This window comes from Manacus candei, unplaced genomic scaffold, assembly GCF_025592945.1.
Source record: "Manacus candei isolate 608988 ecotype Guabito, Panama unplaced genomic scaffold, ASM2559294v1 h1tg000015l, whole genome shotgun sequence".
Lineage (NCBI taxonomy): Eukaryota > Metazoa > Chordata > Aves > Passeriformes > Pipridae > Manacus > Manacus candei.
Genome location: NW_026138063.1, coordinates 16325643 through 16347617, shown reverse-complemented (window position 1 = coordinate 16347617; position 21975 = coordinate 16325643). Strand labels below are relative to the sequence as shown.

Genomic DNA, 21975 nt, shown 5'->3' with positions numbered 1-21975 from the left:
AAAAAAAAAAGCTTGTTGGTATAAGATACTGAAACCCTTGAAAAAATGATTGCTTAAGAATAGCACAATAATTGATTCAATGATGCAAACTCAACCTTGGAGTACAGAATTGAAGAGGTGTTTAATATGTGAGTTATAGTGGAACTGCAGACACTCTTCATTTATGTTCCAGAAATGTATTAAACCTTTAAATTTGACCAAAAAAAATTAAATGTAGCACTTCTGGTAGGTGTCAAGTAATGCTGAAAGTACCAGAAAGGCTGCATGAATCTGTGTTTACGATGAACAAACTAAGTTAACGTAGGAAGCAGTGTCCATGCCATGTTTGTTTTCACATCATTTAAGTTAAAATGACAGAAAAACACTTATATTCTGAAGTTATAATCTCTGTGGATACATATCATGGTAAACAAATACAAAAAACTGTTAAGAAACTGGAGACCTTCAAGACTTGGGGTTGTTTAAAGAGTTATTTTTGAATAAGTTTGGTCCAAGTAAGTTAATTCAGTTGGAAAGTTGTTTGGATTATTTTCAATAAAAATATTTCTTATCTGCCTCAAGACTTTCCACATACAAACAAGATAAAAGATTTAAACAAACAAATAGGAATGAAAAGCTCGAAGACCACTTTGTCCCCCTGTTCTGTCCTGAAGTCAGTCTGGAATTGGCCATTGTATTTTACTTCCTGGCTTTCAAAAACCAAAGGACTGTCTTCAAAGGGAAGCTGTAGGGAGCCATAAGGGTGTTTTTGGAAAAGTCACGTATTTTTAAACACTGAGTGGGACTCTCTTCTATTGATCCATTGTCAACAATGCAGGCTGTGAGACTGGTTAAATGAAAATGTATTTACTGCTTCCCCCTATTGATGCTCTACCATCATTTCAGCATATAACTTGACTCAAATTTTTAGCTCTACCATTATCTTTTAATGATTCTATGTTGGCTATCTCTTTTAAATTACATTTTTTCTTCTGTCTTTGATGAAATGCTTGTCCAGAGAAGGGCGATGGAGCTGGGGAAGCATCTGTAGCACAAGTGTGATGAGGAGCAGCTGAGGGAGCTGGAGGGGTTTAGTCTGGAGAGAAAAGGAGGCTCAGGGGAGACCACACTGCTCTCCACAGTTACCTGAAAGGAGGTTGTAGCCAGGTAGGGGTCGGTCTCTTCTCCCAAGTAACAAGTGACAGGACAAGGAAATGGCCTCAAGTTGTGCCAGGGGAAGTTTACATCGGATATTAAGAAAAATTTCTTCACAGAAAGTGCGGTGAGGCATTGAAACAGATAGCCCAGGGAATTGATGGAATCGCCATCCCTGGAAGCGTTCAAAAGGTGCGTGGATGTGGCTCTTGGGGGCACGGCTCAGTGGTGAACACGGTGGTGTGAGCTCATGGCTGGACTCAGTGCTCGTAAGGCCTTTTCCAGCCTTAACAATTCTAAACCATATTCTCACACTTGTGCTTCAGCCTTGAGTCTGCCTTCTAAGAAATTAAGCTGATTTTTTTTTATTTTTATTTGTTACTAGTAGTAGTCTTTGTCTGCTTTCCTTAGCTATGTCTTGACTATTTGCTTTTCCAATAGTTTTCGCTTAATTGCTACACCGTCATTCCTGGCTCTTTAGCCCTCCGCACTTCATATATATATATATATATATATACTAAAAATACATACATATATATATATATATATGTATGTATTTTTAGTGCACTCTGCTTCTTTCCTTGCTCCGGCATAAACGGGCAGCACAGACGAGCCGGTGGCCAGGCCGGGCCCGCGCATGCGCGGCGGGGCCGTTGCCATGGCAGCGGGCGGACGCGCGGGCCGGGCCGGCGGACGATGGGGCTGCGGCGGCTCCTGCTGCGCTACTTCCCGCCGGGTGCGGAGCTGCCGGGCCCGGCCGCGGCTGTGCCGCCTCGCCGGGGCTGGGCCCGCGCCTGGGGAGCCCGTTGGGTGTCGTGCGTGAGGCCCGGGGCGGCGCGGGGTGTGCGGGTTCCTCCCCCTGCCGGGGCTGGGCGGGGAGGGCGTTGAGGTGCGGGTGTTCTGGCGCGGTGAGGGGCTGCCGCTTGGAAGCGGCCCATCGCGGCTGGAGTTAATGATTTACTGCAAAATCATGGCGCTCTTATTAGCATCACAGTGAGGTGCTTAAACAGTCAACGGTGATGACAGTAGCTGGCACAAAAAAATGTATATGTGTTATTATTAAAAGGCGTGTTTAGCAAAAAAGAGTTACCACTCTCTACAGCTCCCTGAAAGGAGGTTGTAGGCAGGTGGGGGTCAGTCCCTTCTCCCAGGCAACTAGTGAGAGGATGACACAGTCTTAAGCCGTGCCAGAGGAGGTTTAGCTTGGACATTAGGAGGAATTTCCTCAGAGAAAGGATGATTAGACATTAGAATGGGCTACTCAGGGAGCTCGTGGAGTCACTGTCCCTGGATGTGTTTAAGGAAAGACTGGACATGGTCTGCTTGACCATGGCACTGGTGTTCTTTCACAGCTCCATAGTTTGTTCATGGTGGTGTTGGGCCGTGGGTTGGACTCAACGATTTCAGAGGTCTTTTCCAACCTAGTCGATTCTGTGATTCTTATTTTTTTTAGTTTATGAATTTCCTAAGCAGAATCACGCTTTGAAAAGCGGTACTGCCACTGTCTTCATCATTTATCCTCAACTTGGGCAGGGGACTCAATGAAATTTCAGAAGGGAAACATGATGGATATGGCCAGCTCAGGAAGTGTACTGGAATAAGAGATCTTTCTTTCAAATGAGATACTTTTCTTACAAACTTCCTAAAATGCAGAGTGACACAGAAACTCTTCTAAATTGTCCTTTCCCGCAGAAAACCAAGGAGCAGTAGAGCCCCATAATCATCTGTTTCAAAACAGGAATACTTCAGCTCAGTGAAAGTTGCAGAGGTGCCAGAGTGACCCTAGAAATGGAAAGTGCATTGTGATTTTTCATACATTACTGCACACAGGCCTTTGCAAATGCTGGAATAAATATAACAGGTTTTGTAAAACATGTTTTCCAGGCTTCTTGGAACACCAAACTACAGCAAGTATCTTCAGGACAACTTCCTTAAAAATACACCTGATGAAATGATGCAAAAAGTTGTTGGAGAAAAGGTTCATTTCCAGAATAGAAAATGGCTCATAAATAATATTGTTTAGTATCTTTTATCATATAAGCACATCAGAGTTGTTCATCACTCTGCTTACTCTCAGCAAGAACAGCCAAACTCCCTCCAGTTCCAAAACTGCGAATGTCTCCTGAAGTCAGTGGAGCAGTAAAAGTGTTGCTGTCTACAGCACATTATGAAATTTCAGAAGTCTAATTATGACCTGTTTATCACTTTTTTAAAAGGAATTATTCTGGAATATGTAGAAGGTGGTGAGTCAAAGACCAGACCTATAGATCTTCTTGATCTTAAACCTGAGTAAGTATGATATTATTTCAGATAACAGTACTCTCTACTGTTTTATAGCATGTTCATATACCACTCTGTTGGACTGTTTTAAACATAATTGAGGTCAGCTATTACACGGAGCCTACATGCTCTACTCAGCCAGCTCTGGTAGGAAGAACTTTAGAAAGATAACAAAAACTACCACCATTAAATAAAGTGCCAAAATCTCTGGAGCTTATTAGGCAGAAAGGCATGAAGTAATATGATTGTCTTAATACCAACAGTGACATGGAAAAGTCCTTGCATGTAAGCCAAAGCCAGTAGACAATGTAGGCTGCATATGCAAGATGAAAAATCCAAATTTAAAAATTACTAATTTTTGTCTACCTGGAACTGTCCAGAGTAGTACTGTGGATAAAACCTAAGGAGTCACTTTGTGAAAGAAATAAGTTGTCTGGTGAACAGGAGTATAAACACTGAGAGGATACTAATTTATGGAGATGTTAGAGGCCTCCATTTAGAGGACTGATACAGAAAATCCCCTTTAGACTGCAATAATTTACATACAACCAGAAATGCTTGGCTTTCTTGCTAGGACTAGTTTTAAGAGCATGTTGGTGCTTTGACTGCTGGGTATTATCAGCTCTTAGTTTCTCATTCTGCTGGTGGTCAGGAATCAGCAGTTTATCTGATGAGATGATCCAATTCCACAGGCTAGCTGTGAACCACTTCCTGGGGCTCCATGGGCATCAATAGGCTGTGGACCACATCATGATAGTTTTCATAACTAAGAGTTACAGAAACAGGCATAGATTTGTGAAGCTGCAGGCAGAGATAATTTTAACACTTTCTATATATAGTTTATTTTGTTACTATTTCATAGGCAATTAATTTGGAATTTATTCTAAAAGTGACAGATTGGGACACACGTTTCCCATGTCGGACCCTCTATGGAATCCTTTGGAAAAGTTAATTTCCTGCCAAGCTACAATTTTTAGAAATTAAATTTTTCTGTACAACTTTAGTAAGAGAGGGTAGGAAGCATAAAAACCAAGAAAGATTTGTCCATGTTTCTTTAAGGCATTACAGAATGAGATAAACACATAACATTTAATTGCATACTTCAGTTTCTCTGCAAGTAAATAATATTCTTGGGTTTATATTCGTAATTATTGCCAGAGGATAGAATCTGGTGGGTTTGTGCTTAGTTTTTTGGGAGGGATTTGTTTTAATTCTTTTCTTATAATTAGCACAGATGTCACAGCCTTAGTAGAAGAAATTCAAAAAGGAGAACCTCTCATCACAGCTGCCTGCGTGGAACACGTCATACTTTTAGTACGAAGATTGCAGCAGAAGCTGGTGGAAAAAGAGAATCACAAATTCTCTCTTTTTAAGGTCAGAGGCATGTTTAAAACAACTTGGAGCATTTTGGGGGGTTTAAGTTGTGGTGCTGTGAGTATGTTTTTCCTGCTGCATATTGTGCTGGAGAGCAAAATTTGGACTTTATGACTGATTTCTTGACTGTTTTCAATCCCCTCTGCCCTGTTCAGAGCAACAGAGTCTGGCCTGGTTTTATGTGCTGGGAATTCCCCCAGAAGGCTGAGAGGTATAACTTTTCCCAGACTGTTTACACAGGGTTATACATGAGGGTGTGTTTTGAATGGAGAGAAATAAATCTTTTATTTATCAGGTAAAAATTTATGGACCAGCAACACCCCTAATTTGTTTAAACAAAACCTGTAAATAGACCCCAAGTAAATTAGCTGTTGGGAAAGGAACAAAATATTTTTGTACCCTTCTCTACTTGTTCTTCATTTTGTGAAAATTGTGGGGTTTGTGCTATTATTTTGTGAAAGTTTTGGGGGTTTTATGCAGTTGTCATTAGTAATCCTTGTTTTCATTACTTTCTGTCATTACTATTTTGTTTTAATATTGATAGTTTGATCTTCAGCTTACAGACAGCACTTCAAAAATTATTTCAAACAAGTAAGATTTTTAAGAAAGCTTACTGAATGATTGATTAGAGAGACCTTTCAGAGCTTCAAATCCAGGATCCAGTCTGTCCCCTCACAGTACACAATTTCTTCCTAATATCTAACCTAAATTGCATGTTCCAATCTGAAATAATTAAACGTTGTATTTTTATTGTGTCAGCAGATGGCAGTGTGTAGCTGTTAAAAATTGCTGGTCAGTGCTATGTTGTGTATTGTTACTTTAAACTGAGAGAGAAAAGGGAGAAGTTTTGTCCAACTAAAAAACCCTTACATTTTCCTAGACATAACTTCAGTTCTTTTGACCACCGGTACACATCTGGTTGAATTCTGCAAAGATATGTGTATTTAACCTTGAAAACAGAGCTATGTAATAGGGCATCTTAACTTAAAAGTTTCTGTTCTCTTTTAAGGGATGCTCTCAACTGAGATAATGCCTTGCTTTTCAAAAGCTTTTAAAACTGTTTGTTCATCATAGAGACTGATAAATTCTCAAATGCTTGTTCAAATTTGAGTGTAAATAATGTATTTGTTCATTGTTGGGTATCATGCTGTATTTGAGCTTCTGTATTTGGAAATAATAGAGGCAGGCAAATCCAATCAGTGCTGGCCTATTTCCTTCACTGGAGCAGTTGGAAGTGTGTGAAAAGAACTTCTGTGATGTTTCAGTTTCATTTAAGGCTTGTAAGTGAAACATGAGTATCAGGTGCTTCTGAGGTGGGTGGGAGTGAGATTTTTTTTTTCTTTTCTCCCCAAAAAATGTTCCATGTCTTTGCATTGTTTGGAAATGAATGTTTTGTCCCTGTTGCACTGGAGTATAATCTAAAGCAAGTGTCTAAACTCATCTTTTTGTTATTTCCAGTAATTGTGGTGATGGTGGTGTGTTAGGTACCCCACAGAGAAACCAGCTTTTGTAACAATTCTCAGGTTTTAAACTATTACATGGCATGGGATGCTGTAGTGATTTACACATTTTTATTTTAGGTCCTGCTGTAGCAGATTTTGCAGAACTGAGGTATATTTTTTTAATATTGTCGTTACTGCACCATTTGCACAAGCAATTCTCCCTGACTCAGAGTTATGTGGATGAAGCAATTGCAGCACTGAAGAACAGAATTAGTCCCATGATCTGAAATTAAATATAAACCTATCTTGTTTTCCTCCCTTTTTTTCATAATGTTTGAGTATCTTTGTTCAGAGCTGCCTGCATGGAGTCCTAAAAATGTCATGGATCAAATTTCCCTAAATTTCCCTAATTATCCATCCTCATCTGCAGATATCTGTATATTGTGGCTGTTTTTAAAAATCAAAATATTTTTGACATTTCCACATCTTGACTGCTCATTCCCACTGCTGTAGCTGAAAGTACAACTTATGTTACTTTCTCTAGAGAACAGAAATTGTTTCTGTGACATAAAATATATTTTCTGTTTCTCTCTCAGTCCTTCACTTGACCATTTTTATTTCCATTTTGATGAGTCCTTTCTCTTCTGAGTAGAAGATCAATGAGCCTCTTTCATTTTCCTTTTGGAGACAGGCAGCTTGGAAAACTTGAGATAAGGACAATAAGTTGAAGCTCTGGTAACATGTCAGTGATTAAATGGCATTGCTCATAAATCAATTCTTCTTCATTCTCACACTACAGAAAAAACCTAGTGAGCCACTGAGGTATTTGTAACATCCCTTTACTTTCCTGTCAGCAATTGCTGTGATTTCCCAGTTTATGGTTTTATTTTGCTTTAGTCTTGAGTAGAGGGGCAGGGAATTGTTCAAATGCAGACTGTGTTGTGCAGTAGCCACTTTATTCAAACACCAGCCAGACTGTATTTTTTTTTGGTCTATTGACAGTGTCTGAAACTATTTTCACCTATGTTTAATAAACCTCAATCTGTATTATTATGGCTATAGGATCATGAAACATATATACACTCTATTTAAAGGACTTTGTAAGCAGTTTTAGACAACAGTGACCTCCATAACCTACACAGCACAGGTAGACATTAATCTTGAAATGCTCTCTTGAATTTTGTCTTGCCAAGTACCTTTGTTATGGTTTTTCATGCCTTGTCATAATCTCATAGGACATAGATGCAGCTTATATCTGTTCTTTCTGGTTTTTATAGTAAAATCACATGCTAGCTAGAAGTTGCTCATATCCTGAAAGACTCAAATACTCAATTCAGTTGGATTTCTTGATTCACTTTGTAAGACTTAATATTAGTTGGGATTTCTTTCATCAGTGATCCCAGCAGGCATGGTCTCCTCACTCATTTGTTTTGCCCTTTCAGCTCTGATCTAGGGTTACTTTGCTGGTCTCAGAGAAGATGAATTAAAATCAAGCATGGGGGAAAAGGCAGTTAATTTAAATAAAATATAAATTTGAAATAATTTAAAATAAATAGTGTATAATATCTTCACTGATAACCTGATAACACATGGGGAATTTTTTAGTTAGGGATTAATGTATAACAGCTGTAACTGGTAGTATGACAGGAGGAGGAGAAAAAATTAACCTGTCGAATATTTTGAGCAATGTTTTTGTTTTATTTGCATCGAATGTTTTTCCTCTCCCTGCCCCACTTCTATTTCAGGTGCTTAGAACACATCTATTGCCACTGACTAATGTAGCATTCAACAAATCTGGTTCCCGGTAAGTTGTTTTCAAAGTCAAAATACATAATCACTAATTGAAGTTTGGTATTTGTAAATTAAATGGGAAGGGAACTTCAGTGCTCTTATCTTGCTGCACAAAGAGTTCAGCTGTGCTGCTTATAAGCACCTTCAGGCACAACTGGGGATTATATTTTGGGCCTCTGTGGGAGAAATAATGGGAGATGCAAAAAAGTAGCAGGAGAGATTCAATTTGTGCAATTTTTTTCTTCCAAGGTGATAGTTTGTTGATAATTACCATGTTACAGACAGAAACACCTTTATGACAATAAACTGCATATTGCTAGAAGCTAAGTGAGTCTTCAACATAAACTCAATTGGGACTTTCACTATAGTGGAAGTGTAACTTTCATGTTAATTGATTTCCATGTGGACATGTGTCTTATCATTTTTTCCTTCATGCCTTGAAAGCAGCAGCTTGCTTTCTAGGTGAAATACATTCAAGATTAGAAGAAAGGTGTTTTTAGGAATAATATGTTTTAAAGAAAAGAAGAACCTCTATGGTCATTAATCTGTATTTTTGAAAGGGAGATTTAGGGTCTGAGACAGTGCTAATTGAAATCTGTGAAAATAACTCATTTGACTGTGCATCAGGACCAGTTAGCTATTTACTATATTCAGAATTTAATTTCTCTTTGCTTTAGCTTTATCACTGGAAGCTATGACAGAACCTGCAAACTATGGGATACAGCATCAGGAGAAGAGCTGCATACACTGGAGGGACACAAAAATGTTGTCTATGCAATAGCTTTCAATAATCCCTATGGGTAAATATATAGCCTCTGAGATACCTCATAATTGCTAATCATGTTATTTTGCAAATACTCTAATATAAAATAGATTATTTCAAACTGAAAGAGTTCAACTTCTGAATTTGTAGAGTTCAACTATAGCTAATCACTGCGGGAGGATACTATTTTATTTGTATATTCAAACATGTTTTCTGCTATAATTTTTTGAAATAAAATTTAGAAATTCTAACCACAAATTTAATTATGTATTCAGTCTTGAAATATATATATATAAGTCAGTTTAATATATTGAAGCACAGATTTATTTCAGTAATACCTACAGGATCAGATTGTGTTCTGAATGTTAATCAGAACACATAATTGTATGTGATGTGAGATATAAGTACTTATGACAACCTGTGTTGCTTCAGTTAAGGAGAAAGAAAAGTTCTGTCACAGCAGAACTGGATTTCTCCATTTGGTATTACACATTCATTATTAGTTAGGACATGATTTAGAAGTTCAGAGCTGTTGAGTAATTTTTATAAAATCCACAGGGGGCTGCTGTGTGAACGTCAAATATGAATCTGTACACCTTTGTTTTCTCCAATAACTTTGCCCTAGGCTGGGATTGCCACCTGTTAGGTGAAGGGAATTACATGTTAGCTACTTAAGTTTCATTGTCATGTGCTTTCTGAGAAAGCTATCATGTGTGAGAAAACCATTTTGTTTCTCTGCAAAGATAAATTAATTCCTATTTTTCTATTGAATCATGTTACTTCTTTTGCTGTCAGATGTCCTATTTATAAGTTAAGCAATCCATAGTTAACATCAGGAAATAAATGTTAAAGACTTGTTCTTACACTATTTGAGGCTTCATCTCCTTCTTTGATATGAAAAGGAAAACCTAGAACCTGCTTTGTCAATGTTTTATATTCTGATGTTATTCTTCACTTTAAAAAAAAACAGTTAATGAAAATCTTTTGTATACTTTGTAGAAAGTAATGACAAAAATCTGTGCAAAGATCAATAATTAGACTGTAAAAGTGGAGAAACAAGATACACACAAGAGAATCTGATCAGAACCGTGAACTACTTTTACATTAAAATTTCATTAAAAAAAGAATGTTTTTTCCTGCTAATCTTTAAGTGTTGATTCAGTGTCCCTTGCTACATTTTCTGGATACCTCAGTTCAGTCTTGCTCTAACTGCAGTTGGTCACACCACTTCCACTGACTTCAGTGAGAGTGGAGTTCGACCTCTGAAATTTGGGTAAACTGCTTATAAAAGGAGTCTATAATGGTTGATAAACAGATGTTATCTGATGAAATGGCATAACTTTTTAATGCACCTGGAAGTGCAGCAGATAACATCATCCCTAAAGTAGTGTAGTCAGCAGTTATGAACACTTCTGTGCTCACAGATAAGCGCAGTGACTCTCTCAGAAACTAATTGTGTCTGCTCATTTTTTCCCTTAATGTAACTTGTGTCTGTGACATCCTGCTCCAGGATCTTGTAGTGTGGCAGTGCGTGCAAGCTTCCATGGCTGGGTATGTTTCTGTGAGTTCTGCTGTCTTTGGAGTCAGAGGTTTTTTCTGACTAGAAACGATAGGATTTTTTTCCATTTAGTGACAAGATTGCCACTGGATCTTTTGATAAAACCTGCAAACTGTGGAGCACGGAAACAGGAAAATGTTATCATACTTTCAGAGGACACAGTGCAGAAATTGTGAGTAGTGCTGGATATTTCTTATTCCTTTGTTTCCTCACACCATCATTGGTGACTGTGGGTTCCCAACTCCCCATGAGCTCCCATTGAAAAGCACAGCTATTCTGCTCCCCCTATTCACAGATTCAGATATTGCTAACACTTCTGCACTGCAAGAGAAGATAATCTGACAGCTCTTAAGAGAGAGAGTGAACCATCATATACATATAAAAATATAAATATTTTTATTTTTGCTTTGTTCCAATTTCCCCCGATTGCTAGATGTTAAAACATTGAAAAATACCATAGCATTTGGATTTTTCAGTTTATTGTACATATTTATTGCTTGATTACGCATCACATTTTTTTCTAGTTATCTTGCATTGCCTCTCACATTTGCAGAACTAAATACATAAGAACATCATTGCTTGTCTTGTCTTTCATACGGAGATCTGAACTTCATGTACCGAACCAACTGGAGTCATAAAGAATGAATTTCTGAAATTTAAACTGTGTTAATTGGGAATATGTGGGATGCTGAAATATCAAAGATCTATGAAATTATAACAGTTTAAGCTCAATAATTCTTGGTTTCCTTTCCAATGCACTAGAACCCCTATCAGCAACAGCAATAGCTATATAATCACTATTCAATAAAATATTGCTGGACATTGTTTCTGGGGAAAAAAAAAAAGGAATTTAATGTAGATTGTGAGGCCTTAACTAGTGCAAGAAAATGGTGTTTTACCATGGTGGAAGGTAGGTTTGTTTCAGTGTGCTTTTGATTCTCTGGATAGTGTGAAACAGTTATCCCTTACAATGGAGAACATGTTTGCTTACTGAGAAAGGCTGCAGTGATTTTGCTTCCCCAGATCAGTTAGGTAAATGTTTAAAGGCCTCTCAATTTTTTCTGACTTCTGTAGAGGTTAGATTAGACCCAGAGTGTTATGAGTTGTGGCAGCAAGTAATTAGTAGAAGATAATAGCCAGCAAAAAATGATGTGTTTCTCTGAATGAGGCCTGTTTCTGAAAGGCTATTATTGCAGCTGATACATCGCTGGCAAGGGCATGTCTATAGTTATTCAGTATTCAAAAACTGAGCTACTGTTTTCCTTTTTTCATGGCACCTCCTATTCTTTATTTGCAGAACAATCATATTGAATAATTACAGAGAATGGGAGGATGACTACATGATTTTTTAATGTGAAAAATGAATTAAGCAAGTTGTTGAGCTTTTGTTCTTGCTTTTTCAAAAATAAATATGATGTTGTGGGGACGCCCTTGGCAAATGACATAGATAATAACACCTGAGAAGATAAGAGTGTGAGTGTACAGAGTGTGTTTGTGGGTACACAAAACTGTTTGGAGGGTCTTTGCCCCAAACTAACCAAGTTAAAGAGGAAGCCTACCAAATGATAGTGTTAGGGAGGACTGTCAGTAGAATTGAACTGTAACTGGAGAATTTCAAAGAGAATTTTGAAATAAAGAAGTTGAATTTTGAAATAAAAAGAAAGAAGTAGAAGAAGATAAAAGAAGACAAATTATAACGGGGTGGGGGAGACATTGGTCTGGAACCAATTGTTCTCAGTTGTCAAAACCTACTCTGGTGCACCCTGAGCATCCCAATCTCTGCATAGACCACAGGGAGAATAGCTTGTTTTTTGGAGACACCATTAGGAGTCTGCATCCAGCTAGTGGATTGTCAGTATGAGGTTCAATGAGAAGGCCCTGTTACCACCATGTAATATGTACATATATGAATTTGGATGCCTCTTTCCTGGAATGTGGATCAGGAGATTGTGGGAAGTGGCATGAATTCAGCTAAAGTTGGAGCACTTGTGTCCCTTGGGGCAGGTGTGTGGGTATTTGGGGAACACATACTCCTAGGAAAGGATGTGCTTGCAACCCACACATCCTGTGAGAGAGGATGAGTGTGCGTGCAAAAGTGTGTGTGTGATTAAAACCTCTTTGGAGTTAGAGGAGGAGGTTTAAAAATTTGCAACTGTTTATTAAGATTGCATAAGCTTATCTATTTCATTATAGATAGTGATACTGAAGACATAGTTCTCTTCCAGTTAATTATGTGCTGTTAATAAATTAGCAAACTCCTTCAGTCCTGTTTTTCATTAAAACTTTGTGAATTAAATAGTTTTTCCTTGTGACAAAAATGAAACAGGCTCAGAAAACAATACAGGAAAACTTCCAGTAAGTCTTTAGTGTATTGCTGTTGCAAAGCAGCCAAGTAGTCCACTTGATTTGGGTAGTCATCGAGAGTTATGTGATAGGGACTTGTTGCCCCTCTAGTGAGCTGCTGGAAGAACTCTGTAATTTTTCTGTATGCCATAAAATATTGTCAGACTTTTTTAAAATTATTAATCTTGACCCCTTGTTTTTGGCAAAATATATATAAATAGACTCCCACTTTTTCTATCCAATGTTTTTTGCTACAGGTATGTTTATCTTTTAATCTTCAAAGCACATTGGTGGCAACTGGAAGTTTGGATACCACTGCCAAATTATGGGACATAGAGAAAGGAGAAGAAGTAGCCACTTTAAGAGTATGTTTGCCATGTGTTTTTAAAGGTGTTCCTTGCTTTCTTAGTTTTCCAGCTGAGGTGAATAACATTACAGCAGTTTCAAAACTTGCTTAATTTCTTTTACCACGTGGTCCCACAGTGACTGCAGTTACAAAACAGAGTAAGAAAACTTGAATGGAATGAGAAAGCTGTGGTATTTTATAAAAAGCCCTATTTATCAAAAGACAGATTTTCTAATTTCAGTGATGTTCCTGCTATAGATTAGAATTCCCTCATTAAAACATGTTGCTGTCCTGTAAATTGTGATTTCCTCTGTATGGATCTTCCTGTGAACATCAGCAGAGGACAGGCATCCAGTTACCTCTAGATCTTCATCTCTCTTTGCTCTACATGGCTTGCTGGGATTCCACAGGTTTAGATTGGCCTCTGCTGTTTCAATGCATTTCTCTTGTGTAAATCCTAAATAATATAGTGAGTAAGCTTCCTGCTAAAGGGGTGTGCCTGCTTTTTTGCAGTTGTTGGGATATTGGCTATTCCAAGTTGGGTAGGTATTTCTGTCAAAATTGTGATATACTGGCCCAGACAGTAAATAAAACATTGATGGGTTATAGAAGGATTATGCTACTGAAAAAATCCTACATATTAAACTATATTAATGGTAAAGTCATAATTTGTATTCTTATACTCCTTTTTAAAAATCCTCTCAGGGGCACTCAGCAGAAATTATTGCACTCTCTTTCAACACCATTGGAGATAAGATTATCACTGGCTCCTTTGACCATACAGTAGCAGTATGGGATGTTGGCACTGGCAGGTACTAAAGCACTAATAAATATAGTTTTACTTTGCATGCTTTCTGGACAAAGGAAACAGACAGTGTTGAGCTACAAATTACAGACCACATATTTCATTTAGAGTATATGTTCCTTCATCTGGTCATTTTTTACTCCTTTGTGCTTCTGAAAAGAATGCTGCTCATGAAATGCTTTAGTATGTGTTTTTTGTTTTAAATTTCCATCTTATGAGCATCAAGGAGGCAGAAGGAATGGACAGATCCTGCGCTCGTTCCTCGTGAATTCTCCAAACGGGAAAATATTTTATCCACATGGAAACTCATGGTTTGGAAGGTGTCGAGAATTTCTAGATGGAACAGACTGTTTAAGTAGAAAGAAAGTATATTTTATGTCATAGAAAATTCATCTGGTTACATTGTCTTAAAAAACTATAGAAGTTGCAGTCAGAAAGATTATGAACAGATCATACTTTGCTGTATAGAGGTTTAGGTAGAGTTGCAGAAATCTTCTATGTGAGGTTGTGTGTGCATGTTTTTCACCATATGAAATATATCAGAAACACTGCTTTCCAAAGCTGAGCTTGAACTTGGAGTTTCTTCTCATTTTGCTGGCTGACTCCAATAAGCACATGTGTTCCTCAGTTTTATTCTGGGTGGGTATCCCAATTTGTCCTGAGGGAACTTGATGTAGGGACAAGAAATCTGAACAAGATTCAATATTTTCTTCATAAAATATTAAAGTTAAAAAGACAAAAACAAGGAGGAAGGGGGAACCTGCTTTTTTAATACAGGTCTATATTTAATCAGTAATTTCTCCCTGGCAGATTCAGTTGGCTATAGTTCAGTTGAAGGTGTCTGCAAAGCTTCATTTGGCAAATCAACAGCTTGAACAGGGGTCAGGGTGCTGAGACATAAACAGTTTCTTATTTGTAGTTATGGTCAAATACTAAATTTCACTGGAAACTGAAAATTAAAGTAGTATTATCATGGCTGAAGCTGATTTTTTTTTAATAAATAAATGGAATTTTTTTATGGCACTTTACAAGTGTCTTTTTGTGTTCTTTCTAATTGTTTATCTCATAGATAGTGGTTTCTGTGAGATGTTCCACACCTTGCTTTTTATTCTGTTTATTGATTGGATCTTTATGTTGAAGATTGAAGCCCATCCTGACTTCTTTAAAATTGGAAATTAAACATTTTAAATTTTAATTTAAAACTTTCTTCTTTATTAGGTATTTTGGGCATTAGGTATTACAATAACAGTAGTTAAATAGCAGAGCAAGTAATTTGTTTATAAGAGTAAGAAGTTTCCCTCTCTTGTTATCTGCTTGTTGGTTTTCGGTTTTACTGTAAGAAGTTCTACATGAATACAAGTGTGGGCCTCACAGTGTTAGAAACTAAAATCTATAAAATAATCTGAGTTTAATCAAGTTTTTATTACCATAAACAGATAGAAAATTCAGTTGCTCAGGAGATTTACTTTGCTATTTTTTTAGCATATATATTAATTCAGCTACCCTTATATATCTTATGCAATGAATAAAAACATTTCAGTCACTTAAACTAATTTAGTTGTTTTCCTTGTCATCAGTTTATCCATTATTTAAAGCGTGTTTCTATTAATGATACAGTGATATTAGCACTGTGATAATAACCCAATTTACTAATCCTTTAATACATATATATCTCAATCTTTTTTAGGCTTCCTTGCCTTATAGGCCATTAATTCTTAGGAAGCAATAGCAGCTAATTGTAACCTCTCTGTTCTGATAAAGCTGAAGAATTTAATGTAGCCAGTCTTGTGCAGCAAGAAGTTTAGGATTAATGAGGATTAGAAATCATATTTCAGTTTGGCCTTCATTTGCCTGTTATTTGGGAACATGCTCACATTAAGCACCTGATTAAGTTCTATTTGATCTTCAGTGGATTTTATAAAAGGTTTAGATTACACAGAGTTTTTTAAAGATGTACTGTTTACAGTTCATTGAGGTAGGATAATGGGATAGTAACGTGGAAAACCTTGCTGTATATGTTGAAGAATACAAGGAATTTGTCTCTGATACCGGAAAGTCATTGCATTTCATTGGAAATACATTCACTAAAATAGTTTTAAAAGAGAAGGGAGGACTTTTCCATTTTATTCCTTACTGCCTCTTTTTTATCAAAGATAGAAAATGGAATTGATGTAGTGGAAGAATCCTAAATGAACTGTACCACTCCATTTAATTGCTTTAATGGATAAAATGGTGAAGACGTTCACCTTAACTATAGCATTTTATAAACTTACTGATAATTTCTATGTATATATCAAAATGCACACTATAAATGTAAATTACCTTTTTTTTCTGTAGCAGGTTACATACTTTAATAGGTCACCGAGGAGAGATTAGCAGTGCCCAGTTCAACTGGGACTGTTCTCTCATTGTCACTGGATCAATGGACAAAACATGCATGGTAAGAATGTTGAGTATATACTGAATGCAGCTACATTACATAAAAATATATATATATTTTAAATAAAAGAGCATTATTTTAAACTAGTACATGTAATTAAAAATTTATAACTAAATGTATGCTTATTCATTTCAGTGAAGTCCAGTTAAGTCTTGTTTAATCAATACACTGAAATAAAAAAATATATAGGACTTTATTAAACTAACCAGTGACTCTTTATTGATTTGTATCCTGTTTTTGTGTTAATACATGTCAGATATCAGAAAGGGCCTCTATGTACTGCTTTATCCAACAATTAGGTATCTATCAAGTAAATTAGTCAAAGTAAGCAAAAAAATTACCCCTATTTATCTGTGCAGCTGTGGAATGCTGTGACTGGGACACATCTGGCAACTCTGGCAGGTCACAGGGATGAGATCGTGGATGTGTGCTTTGATTACACCGGCCAGCGCATTGCCACTGCCTCTACCGATGGTGAGTGCAGTGACTGGGCTGCTGCAAGAATTCACCTGTGGCATTGGTTTTGCTCTGAGTGTAGCTTGATGGAAGAGGAGTATTTGATTCAGAACTATAGGTCAAGCAATGTTTGTTGTGTTATAGAAAGTTTGGCATTAAACTTAAGCAGTTTTCTCCAGTGAAGATGTTCTTATTTTCATTCTTTGATCAACTCAGTGTGTGTTTCCCCTTTAACTTCAAACTTGGAAGGAAATATTTCACTTGTGGCTGGAAATATGTTTTAAATATGTGGGTAAATAGCTTTTGAGGGGGTTGATTTTTATGACTCAAATTTAGGCTTAAATGAAAATAGTTGGAATTTTACTGGTGGATTTACTACCAGGTTTTCCAAATGCACAGGAAGAGAATACTCAATGCAGAGGTAGTGAAAGAAGCAATTTTGGTTTGTTATTGGTATGCAGAAGTTATACATGCTCATTATTTTTTTAGGAATTGCAGTAAATAGTTTTTTGTATTTACCTCTCAGTTATTTATATTACAGTGCATAATGACAATACCATATTATTTTTACATATATAAGGGCTTTGATTTGCACTTCCAGAAACAGGATACCAGACTGAATGGGGGGCATTATTTTGGATGTGTTTTGCTGTAGTTGCTATATTCAGACAAAAGACAATGTAAAAAGTTTCCTGAAATTTAATCAATAGCTTATTAAGTATAACGAATAGCTTATTTAATAAAATGAGTATCTGAAATATAATGAAAGCTTTCTAGATACAGTGTACATGCTTTCTGAAATTATAGACTTCAGTAGTCTGGACATTTGTATTTGCATTTTAGAAGTTTTCCAGGAGAATCCATTTCTGGTCAGGAAAGGAAGTCAGGCTTTTCCAAACAGAGTACAGATCCTTTTTAATAGACTTTACCCTTGGAGGAAGCTCTATGAAGATTGCCTTCTGTTTCTTTTGAAATGAAGCTTGAGGATGAGTTCCTTCTGACCTCATTGAAATGTTCTTATTGAAATGCATGCTTAAGCATAACAGTCACATATGGCTCCCCATCTACTGCAACAGGATCAGCAAGAGTCTATGATGCACAAACACAAAAGTGCATTGCAAAGCTAGAAGGTCATGGAAGTGAAATTTCCAAGGTAAGTTGTCTGTGGTTTGCTCCTTTTTTAATTTCAGTATGTGTGACTATCCAATCCACCAGTTACTCCATGACACAGAAATACTGTTAAAGCAGGTGAGAATATAGTAATTATTATTTAAAATTGAGAGGTCTGGCTAAGGAGTTATCTTTACTAATAGAACATTCCTTTTGGCTAAAAGCTATCAGTCAGTGACTGTTTACCAATTCCCCACTTCTGAGCTAAGATAGCCCTGGGGTTGCTACTCCTATAGGCTCCAAGAGCCACCTCTCTACACTGTCATGTTATTTACTATTTTATTTCTTACAATTCTGGCAGCTACTTAAGAAGTCCATCCCTCCCAGGGACAGATATCTGGCTTTTTTAACATTGAAATGACTTGTTTTCCTTAGCTTTTTCCTTTTGCTGAAACAGTTTACGGGTTGGGTCACCACAATTACTTGGCAGGGAATGGGGGAGCAGCGAGGGAGATACTGTCCAAGTGTTCTCTCAATATGATCAGAGTTAATAGAGCTTCTGTCTGACCTGTCCTAAATTGTACCTGTGTTATTACACCCTTGGAGTCCCAGATTCTCTGACAGAATAAACACCATGTTTTTACTCTCTTGTTAACATCTTAAGGCTATTGTCTTTGAGGCTCTTACCATCACCCTTCTTCCTTACATCTACCAGATATGTTCCTGCTTACTCTTTTTCATTTCTCTGCACACTTGATTTATGGAATGGCAAAAAATATTTCCGTGGATAAATACATGGAGAGTCTTATTTTCAAAAGTGCTTAAGGGACTTGGAAGTATAAAGCCTTTTTCAAAAATCACTTGGTCATGAGGAGTGTGCTCATGTGCTTTGCTGGAAGTCTTATCAGGCTCAATTTTGAACACCAAAGTTCTGTTCCAAATACATTTAGTTGCTTCCAGCATTGTACATATTTTTCAAACTTTGTTATTTATTACTTGAAACTTTTTGTTATTCTTTCAAATTGATAGTTCTCACTAGCTTCAAAGCTTGAAAGCTAAGTCTGTGCTGCTTTCTTTGGATGTATTTTGAAATTGAAACATTACTATTTTGAAACTAGGATGGTTCTTAGTGAACGGAACCCACCTTCTTTCATTTTATTGTTTTGTCTATTATAATCACTCTGCTGAGAGAATATTCAGTTCAGAAAGGCTGGTATTTCCTCATTTACTATAGTCACTGCAGTATTTCACACTCAGATCCACTGGGTACAGTTGGGACGTGTGAGTGGGTTAAAGACAGCTTCCATCATAGTCCTTCATGCTGACAGGATTGCTTTGCTGGAACTGAGAATCTGCTCATCTGGGAGCATGTTGAAAAGTCTGTGTATTTCTGCAGATATTCTGGGTAGCTGTGACCACTTGGGAAGGTTATTACTTGGAAATTGGATTTCTAGGGAACAGATATTTTTGCCCTCAGTGATTAAGCAATTTTGCAATATATAATAAGCTGGTATTGTCTGGTTAGTGCTAGAAAAATATACCTGATTGTCTGGAAATGCATGCAGTTTTGGCAATGAATGTTTAACAAATATGAAGACATACTAGAAAATGAATTGCTTTCAGTGCAAATTCTGATACTACAGAGATGCATGTTATTTATGTAGAACTCTATAAAATATGTATAAATTTTACATTGGAATAATGATAACATTTAAATAAAGTCGCTACAGTTGTGGATCAATTGTCATTTTGGGGCTTGGTATTCTGAAGTTTTGATCCTATGGTAAGGTCATTGTTTATAGACTTTTGTAAATCCACAGTTTTCAGCCAGAGAAGTTTGCCAATGTCACTCTAGTGAAATACTATCCTTAATTTTAGCTGAAAAGCTGAATGCAAGAGTTTTTCATTTCTATTTTCATCTTTTAATCACTAGATACACTTCTTTCTCTAGGCATATTGACTTGCTAAGTAACAAAACTCATTTCTGTATTTTTAAAGGTGTGTTTCAACCCTAAAGGCAACTTTATACTGACAGCCAGTTCTGACAAAACAGCTCGACTCTGGGATGCTGCTACTGGACACTGCCTTCAGATATTAGAGGGTCATACTGATGAGGTATTCTCCTGTGCTTTCAACTACGAAGGGGATACAATTATTACAGGTAACTAATATATTCCATTTTTTAGTTTCTTTTTGAGAGACATTTGAAATCTCGTTATGGGAAAAAAAATAGTTTGAAAACTTTACTAGGGCCGTGTGCCAAATGCAGATACCAGCAACGACTTAGAATATAGTCAAGAAAATCTAGAAACTCACTTTAGAACTGAGTTTTAAGTGAAAATGGCCATTAACAAATTTGTGTAAAGGCATGGGCATACCCTCCCATCTCTCCTATGGCCTATACTAGCACCAGAGCAGGGACTATGCCATTTTCTCACAGTGCATTGCTGTGAAGGAGGTGTGGATAAACAAAAGGCAAAGGTTTATAAATGGGAGCACACCTTTTGTGTATTTGGCACTGAACTCTGGTCAGGTGTTCTTCATTTCAGGAAAAAGTTATGGGAGCAGGAAAAGACATGAACAGTCAGGTTGCTTCAGTCATTTGAGTGAACAACCAGAATGTGGGATGCAGGATGACCTCAGCTAAAAATATTGCTCTAGACCTTGCTGCCTGTTGCCAGTCATGGACAGGAAAATATTTATATGGTTCCTCAGCATTCTGGGTACATTGTTGATGTAGGTGATAACAAAAATGGATAGACTGTGTAATACAGATACATGATTTCTTCATAATGTGTGTCTATTACTAGGAAGCAAGGATAACTCCTGTTGCATATGGCACTGACTGAAGAGAAGGAAGGATACAGTTTGGTACCTGACTGCTCTGTAGTTCCAGAGACAATAAACTCAGCCTTGGAGATCTGTTTTCTTTTACTCTCTTTGTTCACCTTCTGCTGAAGTAGAACAGTTACCAAGATTTGATAGGTTTGACTTAGAAGTCTGTTAGATATGGAATCGTGGAATCACAGAAGTTGGAAGGGACTGCTGGAGATCTTCTAGTACAACACCCCTGCCCTACTCAGCACCCTGTCAACCAAGCAGGCTGCCCAGGACTGACAAGGTGTTGAAATCTCCAAGGATGGAGACTCCACAGTTTCTCTAGACAACAGTGGAATAGTTTCTTGTATTTCAGTTTGTGCATGTTTTGCCTTTTCACTGAGCACCAGAGGAGTCTGGTCTGTTATCTCAGTCACCTGAGAGAAATCATGATTAGTGTGAATGAATGCAGTAGGATGGCTCTGTTTCTTTAGGTGTCATTTTTAACTTGTAACCTTTTTAATAAAAAAGAAATACAGCATTATAATACTCACAGGTGCGAAAGGAGTGTTGGTGTACACTTGCTTGGAGTACTTTTGTATTATTTTTTTGTGTGTATAATAAAATACTGAGTTAAAATACCAGTTTGCTACTTGCAATACAATGTCCCATTAAAATTTCTGGAGAAAAGCAGCAACCATTTGGGAACTGCATTGCTCTCAGCTTATTGCATGCATGCTGTAGTTAAACTCCCTGCTCATACTTGCCCACACCTTTCTATTCCTTTCTGCTCAGCCCTTGTTCTCGCATTTTGACCTGAGATAAAAGAAAACTATTATCAGTGGTGACTCCAGCTTTGAATTGTGGCCCAGATATTAAGTTCAGCCTCAAGAAACTCTCTGTACCAAAGATTTGAAGCCAAGGATTATGATATAAACTGAAAAGTGGATGAGAAATTCCTGCAAGTTATTTACCACCAAGTTATTTACAACGAGCTCTTATCCAGGCTTACCTCATTCCAGCAATTGGCAATAGGCTTCACCTGTGCAGAGCTCTTCCCACTATAGGCTTCACCTGTGCAGAGCTCTTCCCATTATAGGCTTCACCTGTGCAGAGCTCTTACCACTTTATAAAAGAGCACCTGGAACTGCACATGCTCTTTGTAGTGTAGTGGTGAAGGAGCAGAACTGAGTGGTCTCTTCCAGCAGACTTGGAAGAGGAGGCAAAGAGGGTAGGATCGTGCAAATGGTGTGTTTTGGCTGCAGGACAAAAGGAAGAAAGGAAGCACACAGCAGAGAACGGACTTGGAGGTATGT

The 21975-nt window shown here is 37.3% G+C and overlaps 1 protein-coding gene across 2 annotated transcripts; it reads left to right on the top strand.

Annotated features, from left to right (window-relative positions):
• Positions 1 to 1673: 1673 nt before the first annotated feature.
• On the top strand, positions 1674 to 21227 carry DAW1 (dynein assembly factor with WD repeats 1). Of its 2 annotated transcripts, XM_051781957.1 has the most exons (13): positions 1674 to 1870; positions 3351 to 3423; positions 4644 to 4788; positions 7976 to 8034; positions 8699 to 8821; positions 10415 to 10514; positions 12943 to 13050; positions 13737 to 13843; positions 16174 to 16276; positions 16636 to 16750; positions 17809 to 17885; positions 19841 to 20003; positions 20653 to 21227. In XM_051781957.1, the coding sequence occupies exons 1-13, from the start codon at positions 1831 to 1833 to the stop codon at positions 20685 to 20687; spliced, it is 1248 nt and encodes a 415-aa protein (XP_051637917.1). In that variant the 5' UTR covers positions 1674 to 1830; the 3' UTR covers positions 20688 to 21227. The 2 variants fall into 2 exon arrangements, with proteins under 2 accessions (XP_051637917.1, XP_051637918.1); XM_051781958.1 differs by lacking the exons at positions 17809 to 17885; positions 19841 to 20003; positions 20653 to 21227 and adding an exon at positions 17576 to 17791.
• The last annotated feature ends 748 nt before the right edge of the window (positions 21228 to 21975 follow it).

Bases quoted from the DNA above. Each gene is read 5' to 3' on its own strand.
- DAW1 (XM_051781957.1), top strand. From the start codon at position 1,831: ATGGGGCTGCGGCGGCTCCTGCTGCGCTACTTCCCGCCGG. The intron at 13,844-16,173 runs GTACTAAAGCAC...TTTTTTCTGTAG, and splicing joins TGGGATGTTGGCACTGGCAG to CAGGTTACATACTTTAATAG. The intron at 16,751-17,808 runs GTGAGTGCAGTG...CTACTGCAACAG, and splicing joins TGCCACTGCCTCTACCGATG to GATCAGCAAGAGTCTATGAT.